Below are 10646 nucleotides of genomic sequence, written 5' to 3'. Positions count from 1 at the left end.
AGTGCATTTTGGTGGCATAGCAGCAGAACTACTTTAACCCCATGTGTGTGCCGAATCTGGGTTGAACGAGACCAGTGGAGCTCCCTCTGGTGCTGTGCCTGTGTGTTTGTCTTTTACGTTATTGAAGCAGTTTGACAGGTACATCACATGGGTGCCTCTATCTTCTGAGATTCTTTGACTTCCAAATCAGAAATTGTAAATAAACTGGTAAAGTGGTGCCGTCTTATCCTGATGGATAATAGGGTTTGTCCAAATCAGAAGGGGTTCAGCGTTACAATTAATGTGAGGAAACTTGTAACAAATCATGAACAGGATAGGTGGGCACCAAGGAAGAGTGGGCACCTCAGTGTTAAATTTGCAATTTTTTCCAAACATGTTAAGAAGTAAATATTTGGAAATCTTTTTAAGTAAAGTAAAGTATTGATTAGAACATGCTTAAACATTAGACAATTAAGATATTGATACAAGACCTGTATATCCAGTCATATTTGGTTCATAAACAAGAAGTTGAAGGATAATAATCTGATAATGATGTACCGTGCATGTTCACATCATGTATACTTTACATTGCTTAAGACCATTTTTCAAATATTTAATCTTTTAACATTTTGGACAAAATATGTTAAATTATCGAGGTGCCCAGGTGTCCCTAGTGCCCACCTATCCTGTATGTCATGAAGGCATAAAGGAAGGATGTTGGGCTCATAGATCAGTGCTTCTCAAACTTTTTCATGTCAAGGACCCCTAAATTAATGTGTATTTGGCCGCGGACCCCCATCTGAATAGATGCTGTGCCAAGGAACTCAGAGTGGTGGTGTTAAAAATATTCAAACATTTTCAAAGAATGTCAAGATTTTTTGAAAATAGCTGATGCATATTATAGGGCCCTGGGGGTCCCCGGACCCCACTTTGAGAACCCCTGCGTTAGACCACGGACAACCATTTGTACACTCTCAGAGTTACAGCCACATAAGGGTCCATTTGGTTCTTAACTATCCATCATTTATCTGGGGACCCCCTGGAAGCCCCTCAAGGACCCCTGGGGGTCCCCGGACCCCACTTTGAGAACCAATGTCATAGATAATAGTTGGGCTGGTCTGTCTTTGGTCGCACGGTTTATACGTCACGGACGAGAATTACGTAATAGAGCGGCGCCGTTTCTGAATGGAATGGAAGCTGGCGATGCCTGGATTTGATTTTCAGATATTTTGATCGTTTAATCTGTGAATGGCGCCGAAACAGGACCCGAAGCCTAAATTTCAAGAAGGTATGGACTTGTCCATCGCATGTCTGAGGTGTATTGTAGTGTAGTGTGGTGTTGAAGGGACGATGGTCACGGTTTCGCATCAATACAAACATGGTCCTCCCGCCGCTCACTAGCTAATGTTCATGTTAATGTTATCTTCCTGCTTTAGTGGCTCTGGATCACAGTGATCGGCCAGGTTCGCCTTTCTAATCTGATCGATGTAATGGTCTAATAGGCCTACGCTTAAAATAATACATGCGTGCTGTCCCAGTTTTGTTGCATAAATAGGAACAGCTGATGTCGAGATTATACTAGCAAGCTAGGAAGGTGCCTAGCGAAGGGCTTCTTTGTCTTAGCCTTAGATCAAGACTATCATAAATGTATTTGATCGATTTTGACATTTGCAGATACGAAAGTAAAAGTCAGACTCGATCAAATATTCATCTATGATGTCTTGATCCAAGGCTACTTTGTATCTTTAGGGGCCGTCCACATAAAGAACTATAACTATAAAGATAACTATTATGTGGCCACCACGACTACAATAACAACTACAGTGGTCGTGAACAATACGTTGGGATCCATTGATGATCGATAAAAACAGACAGCCAATCAAAATCCAACCACATTTTTAGATTCCACACGTCACTTTCAGCATGTTTACAGAACGTTGTCACGTAGTTAACATTATAGTTATTATCATTCTTTATTATCATATGGGTGGACGCCCTTTACTGGTATGTTAGCCTTGGATCAAGACTGTCATAGATTTCTTCTATCAAGTCTGACATTTATTGTGCTGCTTAGCTTACGTATTTATGATAACAAATGTCAGACTTGATCAAATAAATCTATGGCAGTCTTGATCCAAGGCTATATCTATATGTCAAGTAATGTGTTATGGTAATATGTTGTGTAATCTAGGTACTATGCTATGGTAATAGCCTGTATATGTATATGTCGGGTAACATGTTATGTCAGGTTACTCAGGAACTATGTTACGGTAATATCTATATATCAGGTACAATGTTATGGTGATATGTTTATGATCCTCATTATCTACAGTATGTGCAAACAAATGACCCCGCAGCAAAGGCCTCCTTTAGCTTGTTCTCATTGCATGTTTGAACTGTTCTTTATTCAGGTGAACGAGTGCTGTGTTTTCATGGGCCATTGCTCTACGAAGCTAAGGTAGGCCTGTAGGAGGTTTGCCCAGTGGATCTCCCTTGACCATTTACATAACCATTATCTATGACTCAGTTCATAGTTTGACAGTCCTGTCTCTCTTCACAGTGTGTTAAAACAAATATCAAGGAAAAGCAAATCAAATACTTCATTCATTATAGTGGATGGAATAAAAAGTAAGTTTTCTGTCAAATTCAAATATTTTGATATTGTAAAGCAGTAAAGATTACACAGGTGCTTGATTTGTTTTCACCCCCCTCTTTTTCTTTCTTTTTTCAGCTGGGACGAATGGGTTCCTGAAAGCAGAGTGCTTAAGTATGTGGACAGTAACCTGCAGAAACAAAAAGAGCTTCAGAGGGCTAATCAGTGAGTTGCTCTTTTCAAATGTTTTAGACTGATTTTCTTCATGTGTTTTGAAAGTGAGGATAGACCTGTCATGCTGATGTACAGTAGGCTTCAGCCCTGACAGTATAGAGTTACTCCGCAAACTGTCTTTTCACTGAAATTCACATGTCATGCCCACTGAAATTAATACTGGGTTGTATTTTGTCGGTATAGTTTAACACAAGAAATGGTAAATGGTGGATTTATATTGTGCCTTTAGCCTAAGCGCTTTACATGGGCATTACATTCACCCATTCATGCGCACAAACACACCGACGGCAGAGGAAACCATGCAAGCCACCAACCTGCTCATCGGGAGCAATTTAGAGGCTCAGTGTCTTGCTCAAGGATACTTTGACGCTAACCCAGGGGGAACTGGGAACCTTCCGATTCCCAACTGGCCACTATACCACCTGAGCCACAGCTGCCCCAGATTACTTGTTTATATGTACAAATGTTCAGTGTTTAATTTATGTAAAACGTAACATTTCTGATGGATGAATTTATACATCAATTAACTATCACAAATTCATCACATTGTGGAGACAAGCAGCCACAACACTTTTACTCTCTTATGGCTGCAGTAAGCTACTTCTGACCACTAGAGGCAGCAAGTATTAACTATTGTTTTAATTGGATAGATTTAGCCCATCTAATAAACAATAATCAAGATAGTCTAATAAAGGCATATCCAACCTGTCCAATCTTTAGCTATTGGTAGAAAGTTACTAGGTCTGCATTGATGAACTGTCTGCTTGTGGTCATGTCAACTAGTGTGGTGACGGTCTCCTTTGGTGAGATGGAAATAATCCATTTATATGTACAAAACTACTTCACAAGAACAATATTGATGTAAAGAAATTAGCTGGGGGAATTTTATATATATCAATATCACACCATATATCACACCCATTCTTGAGAATTGGGACAACCTTTAATTTTATTTATTTCCAAATTAAAAGAAAGAACTCTTCCATTATGCCGGGAAAAGATATTTAAAAAGTGTTGACTATTAAACCATGTAATGGGCCAACCTCCCACTGTTTTTTTATTTAGATGTAAACTCCATAAGATGGCATATCTGACGGAGTTGACATCTTATGGAGTTGAAAACATTTTCTATATTTTTTTCATTCAACATTTTATTGCTACATTTCTCAGAAATGCTCAGCAGAAATGGAAATCTCAGAGCAGACTCATCTCTGAAATTAGGTTCTTGGTATAATGCAATATTTATGTCACAAGTTAACCAAAACATTTTTTTTTCCAGAGACCATTATGTTGAGGGAAGGATGAGGGGTGTAGCACCGAACAAGAAGATACCTGCTGTGCCGCAGAAAAATGATGTGTGAGTACAGACTGTTACGTTTTCTGTACCTTCTATTTCTAGAGAAATATCCTTTTCATCCTTTTAGATACTGTAATATAATTGATTTTGCCTTCTGGAATTTTAACATATCCACATTGTTTTACCCCTGCAGGAAAACCAAAAAGAACAAACTCAAGAGTAAGTATCATATAAATGCTGTGTATTATCCCATCACAAACTATACTGTCCATCCTTGACACAAAGATATATACTACATTGTTTGAATATTGGTCTATGAAAGACAGTAATTAAGTTTTTATATGTATATGACCTATAACTGTAGGTGGTAAATATATTCTATAACAGTGTGTTATACTCAAAATAATAGTTATCTGAAATGATCCAAAACTCCATAAATATACAATTCTCAATTTGTAGAGTGTAAGAATGTACTCGAATGGACCCTTCAAGGGTCCTGGGAGTTTTAACAGTCGAGATGAACCACAATAATCATTAATGTCTTTAGTTCTATTTAACGGGTTTGTGCGGATCTGCCTGTCCCTTGTATCCATCCAGCTCCAGGGGCAGGAGAAGGCACTAGTTCAGGGGGAGACCCAGCCCACCCACCAAGGAAGAAGAGGGCACGTGTTGACCCAACTGTTGAAAGTGTATGTACATGAAAAACTATTTTAATATACTGCATGTATCACAAAACCCAGGACGAAGCGTGTTTTAACTGATTCACTGCCAATCACGTAGATCTACGCGAACCTATTTAAAGCCGCCACGTGCCAATCGCGTAGATCTACGTGAACTAAAAATCACATATATTTCTTTTTTCCAATTTGACCCAAAGACCAAGGAGATATGATTTTTCGAAGATCTAGACTCCTATCCACTTCCTTGTTAACTTAAAACTTAAAAATTCTGTATCTCGGCTCCTGAGTACTTTTTTTTTTCAATGAAAAATCTCTGGCACTGGCTAAAAAAATATGAAAATACCTCTGGCAGTTAATGGGTTAATGAACGTTTAAACTTCATTTTGATTTTACTATTCAAAGATCTGCGGATCCAGTCTAGGACTTCTTCCTTCCTTCTCCTACAGAAAATGTCTAAATCAACAGGAAGTTTAAATCTTTCTTTAAAACACTCTTTGTACTGGGTTTTATTATATTTTTATATATTGTCAGAATCAGCTTTGTTGCTTTGTTTATCCTATATTAAAATTGGCATAAGGGAGGGCCAGCCTGTGGGCCACTATCTTTAGTGTGCCAAAAGAGCTGTTTCAACATACAATGGAAGTCAATGAGGCACTATTTTTGGGTTATTTATATCTAATCAACTGTACAACGGAGTTACATCATGACAACTCAAACCTCAAGTGTCCTATATAATGCCAAATAACATAACGTCTTGCTTAACCCATTAAGACCAGGAAAGCCTATACGTTGTTATACCTTTAAAACCGGGAAAGCACCTGTGTCATTTTAGATGTTTCTATGTATATAGCAACAGGATAAAAAAAAATTGAATAAAAAATAGTTTTTAAAATCGGCCTCGGGTCTAAATTGGTTAAAGTTGATCAGCTGGAATTTGTGTAGTTAAAAGCCATGTGGCTTTAACTACACAATGTAAGCCATGTGTTCTGTCACTGAGATGCATACTGTATTGAACTAGTAGTTACTGCTGCGTGGAGGATTGTAGTGACTACAGTGTTCCTGTGTATGTTTAGGAGGAGACCTTCATAAATCGAGTGGAGGTTAAAGTAAAGATTCCAGAGGAGTTAAAACCATGGCTCGTGGATGACTGGGACCTGATCACGCGGCAGAAGCAGGTTCATGACCAGAATCGGTTTAACAATTACACAGCATATCCCCCCCCCTCCCCTCCCTGCATCACCCCAGTAGCTGCCTTCTGTCAAATCTATAAAGATCTTTCTTCGTCTTCTTCAGCTTTTCCACCTGCCTGCCAAAAAGAATGTGGATTCTGTTCTTGAAGATTATGCAAGCTACAAGAAATCTAGAGGAAACTCTGACAGCAAGTAATATACACACACAATTTTGATATGTTTTGATCTTGTTGCCTATATTTGGGCTGGGTGATATGGACAAAATCAAATATCACGTACCGGTAATTATTTAAATGCCTATATTGATATTGTGAAGATAATGTACATTTTCTTTAAAATAATTCAAAACATTTCAAAGATGGCAAGAATAGCTCACCTACAGGCCCACAATGCGTCACAATGCATTGCGTTGTGAATTTGTATTTAGGCTATTTTGCTATTTTTTTTAAATAAGGCATAAATCCAGGAAAAAATCTTTAAGCTGTATCACAATATTACGATATCCGAGAAGATATCTAGTCTCATATCATCATGATATCCACTTGATATCAACATATTGCCCAGCTGTTATCTTATATTATGAGCCATTCTTGTTGGTTTACCTTGCAGTTGTGACATGGCAGAATATTCACAACAATAACAATATTTATCCTAATAATAATTTGATACTTCATCTACAATGACTCATCTGTTTGTTGCGCAGGGAATTTGCTGTGAATGAGGTTGTTGCTGGTGTACGGGAGTATTTCAACGTCATGCTGGGAACACAACTTCTGTACAAGTTTGAGAGGCCACAGTATGCAGACATCCTTGCCAACCACCCAGATACATCTATGTCTCAGATCTACGGGGCTCCGCATTTACTCAGACTATTTGGTACAAATATTTCTATATGATTGCATGGCTATGTTATTACAGGGATGTGCTTTGATTATGTAAGGATCAAACGGCAACAATAATAATCATAATACATTTAATTAAATACATTTTTAAAAACACCCAAAAGGTTAATGAAGAAGGCATGTTCATGACAAATTACAAATAACATTATCGTTTTGGCAAGAATAGGCAGAAATTAGCCATCAAACTTATTAAAGGTTACAAGCTCTCCAGTGCTATTTGACCTGGCAGCAAATGAATATGCCAGTTGTATCTATCTAGAGCTAACATAATAATAATAATAATTAGTATGTTCTTAAATCAAACTTCTTCAAATGTCTCTCAAAATTGTGGGTTAAACCAATTTGAATTCTGCCCAGATGCCCATCATTAATTTATTTAATCTACAGTCTGTCTATCATCAGAAGCTCAATTATTTATGTTGTTAATCTATTTATCTGTTTTCATCCTGTTTTTTGGAGGATTTTGGGGATTTTTTTTACGGTGAATAGGATGCATTCTTTCTTTACTAAATGCAAATATGAATGCTGTGGAAATATTTGTAGAACTGTTGGTTTATGTAAAGCAAACAAAGTCTAAATGTTTCTGCCGGAATTAACTGATGAGCCTTCTGGAGGTGTTGCGTCTGTGATGACTGACGAGGTTCCCAAGCTGAAATCACAATAACCAGCGCACTTTTTGAGCAGCTGTTTCTTAAAGTAAATTTCCCATACATTTACTCCATAGACATTTCAGAAAATACAAATGTAAGCCTGGAACCAAGCCATTCAACTATGAGATTAATCATGACCATAAAGCATTTGATTTGGGTCAAAAATTATTAAATTGGAAAATGCAAAGAGTGAAGGAACTACTCATCCCATAAGCCATTGCACATACCTTTCCAATGTTTCCAACATAACGATAGTTCAGCTTACTTCTTTCAAAATGTAACCTTTTATTATCGTGTTTATATTAGTGAATTATAGTGTTAAACATATTGTAGTTGACTTGTAGTGATTTTAGACGATGATGAACGCCAGCCTTCCGGGCTATGGGATCTGGTAGCAAAAATGTAGGGCTAAAGGATCTTGCCCACTGAAATACAGAAGTTTTAAATCGTAAAAGATACACCCACCTTGCACATTAACTCCGATAGATACAGTAGTATTCCATTAATTTTGCAGAACGAAACAAAACTGTTCGAGCAGTGAGGGTGATTGTGCGGTCCTCTTACTTACATATAAAAAGGAAATATTGGATCCATTCTGAGATCGCTATGAGCAAGGAGATGCTTTGCTATACTGGAGTCACATTAAAAAGAAGACCCCCGCGATCCTAAACAGCGGCTGACAGGAGACACGCGCACACACACTTGAAGAGCATCGCCCCATCGGAAAAGTGTGTGCTATGAGCCTCTCCTCAGGCTGTAGGCTACAGCCTTTAAACACTGCAACATACACACAAGATGATGTGGAACAGCAGAAAATCAAACCTGGTCCTAAAACATAATGACGGACACAGTGGGTAAACGTGATTGACACAAAGTGAGGTTGATTATTGACTCATTTTACGTTTATCTCATACGAACTTGTGGCATATACAGGAATAACATCGTTTCACAATCATGGCTCGTAAGTCAACCTTGAATGGTTAGGATATGGCTAATAATAGAAATTACTTCTGGAAGTATTTTTACTTCTGGAAACTCACTGAAAGCTCTAGTGTAGGTTTTTATTTTCATCACATGATGTCTATGTTTTAATGTATCTAAGAAAGTGTAATGATTTATACCTCCCCCCACTCTTGGTTCTGACAGTAAGAATTGGAGCCATGCTGGCTTACACACCCCTGGATGAGAAGAGCCTTGCACTGCTGCTCAGTTATCTGCAGGACTTCCTCAAGTGAGTACTGTGGGTTTCACAAAGTTACTTGAAAGATCATTTTCAGTCTGTAGTACAGTATGTAAGTAACTGTTTTGTGTCCTTTCTAGGTACCTTGTTAAGCATTCTGCATCCCTCTTCAATGCAAGTGACTATGAAGTGGCCCCTCCAGAGTACCACCGCAAAGCAGTTTAAAACCCTGACTTATGTTTCGACTACAGTGTTGTGCGACGTGTTGCTAAAAAAAACAACTTGTTTTTAACTGATAAAAGTGTTTATGCATCGTCTTCTTTTTTTTTCTGTTGGAAATATGTCAAGCGACATATCGCACAACACTTTGTCACCAAATCATAAAGCAGGCTTAATGTTGATACGGTTAGAAAGTGAGGTCTTGTCTGTTGATTTGCAGACTATGTTCTTGCCACCTTTTTGGAAAAGAGAGTTTTCAGAACAGATCGCCTGAGATCTTATTGATTGTTATTGAGAGTTTATAAAAACCAGTCCAAGATTTCAGACTTCTCCCTGGACAAAAACTCATTTACTTTCATGTGGAAAGCTGCTGAGAACGTGTGTGTTTTTGGTATGTTCTTGAGTACCACTTTTTAGTTTCTAATTATGATGCTTGTTCTCTTCTGGTGTTTACTGAGATCTTTCAAAAAGAAAAGTTTCCTCATGTTTTGTTTCTGTTCTAACGCTGGCTAAGTTAGTCTTGTTGGCTGTTGTCATTTTATAATAAAAGTTTTTCATTCTCAGTTTACTTTGTATACAGTAGCTCTGTTATGAAGCAGATTCAAATTACATAATACTTTTTTGTAAGGGTCAAACTTTGCCTGGTTCCAGCCCCTGAATCGCTAGTCACGACCATTAAAATAATTTTTCCATGTTGGATGAAATTAAATGGAAATTCAGGCTGAGTGTCAGGCTAGGGCAAACAAGATGCACATTAGAAGTAGCCTCGCCATTGGTGTGAAATCCCCTTTTGATAAATATCTGTCATGGAAGTTCTCTAATAAGTAATGTTATTCAGTTGGAAAGCTCTTGAGCCATGACAGTAATGGAGAGTGTTATTACTTATTGCCCGGATCATGTTTTTTTTCTTTCTTTTCTTTTCTTATAAAAATAATGTATGCTACAATATTACTTTGTGCCAAGTAAGCATTAAATCACTTAAGTTACTTACACAAAAACCCGCCAAAGGAGACAGGTAGGCTAAATGGAAAATAGAAGAATGCCACAATGTTATTGGCATTAAAATGCTAATATAGCAGGATAATTTGAAGAAGCTGCAGCACCATCTATTGGTACAGGGTATACTGTATTTTGAAAAATCTAATAAAACTCTTAAAGGGATATTTCACTTTCAAACACGTTTGGCGTCATTTTAACGTCTACTCAGGCTTTTGTGAGCAGTTAAGTTGCTTTATTCAGTATTTAGATATTTGGTATTAATTTAATCAGACACACCCCCTTCCTACAAACCCATTGTAACTTCAAACAACATTTTAACCATGATGGATTCAACGAAAACACCTGTCCTTGGTTCTGGTGACTGATATTGTCCTTCTGGATAAGGATAAGGATAACTGATGTTTGTTTGATTGATTGATTGATTGAATACTTTATTTAGAAAGACATGGTAAAAGTACATGGAAGTACAATTCACAATACAAGGTCCTCTAAGGGGGGGGGGGGGGGTGTAGGTTAAGACTTTGACAGGGGCCAATTTGGAATTGCAGCCTCCTGAAGGTGATTCTTTAGGGCAGTTTTGAAAGTGAGTAGGGTTTTACACTCCTTTACTCCTTTGGGTAGGGTATTCCACATTTTTGTTGAATAGCATGAGAAAGAGTTAATTCCCTTGTTTGTGCCAAATCTGGGTTGAACATGATCAGTGGAGCTGCCTCTGGTGTTATG

At 37.8% G+C, this 10646-nt stretch overlaps 1 protein-coding gene across 1 annotated transcript; it reads left to right on the top strand.

The window, feature by feature from the left end:
* Positions 1-1145: 1145 nt before the first annotated feature.
* Positions 1146-9487, top strand: morf4l1 (mortality factor 4 like 1). The gene is made up of 12 exons (XM_080437060.1): positions 1146-1267; positions 2391-2437; positions 2540-2607; positions 2711-2797; positions 4086-4163; positions 4297-4322; positions 4701-4792; positions 5857-5958; positions 6077-6165; positions 6677-6849; positions 8672-8756; positions 8846-9487. The coding sequence occupies exons 1-12, from the start codon at positions 1228-1230 to the stop codon at positions 8928-8930; spliced, it is 972 nt and encodes a 323-aa protein (XP_080293186.1). The 5' UTR covers positions 1146-1227; the 3' UTR covers positions 8931-9487.
* The last annotated feature ends 1159 nt before the right edge of the window (positions 9488-10646 follow it).

The sequence above is a fragment of the Gymnoscopelus braueri genome (assembly GCF_963280865.1).
Source record: "Gymnoscopelus braueri genome assembly, chromosome: 9".
Classification (NCBI taxonomy): Eukaryota; Metazoa; Chordata; class Actinopteri; order Myctophiformes; family Myctophidae; genus Gymnoscopelus; species Gymnoscopelus braueri.
This window is presented reverse-complemented; position numbering and strand designations above follow the sequence as displayed.

Excerpts from the sequence above, each read along its gene's own strand:
- morf4l1 (XM_080437060.1), top strand. The coding sequence starts at position 1,228 with ATGGCGCCGAAACAGGACCCGAAGCCTAAATTTCAAGAAG. Across the intron at positions 2,608-2,710 it reads TATAGTGGATGGAATAAAAA|CTGGGACGAATGGGTTCCTG; the intron begins GTAAGTTTTCTG and ends TTCTTTTTTCAG. Across the intron at positions 6,850-8,671 it reads GCATTTACTCAGACTATTTG|TAAGAATTGGAGCCATGCTG; the intron begins GTACAAATATTT and ends TGGTTCTGACAG.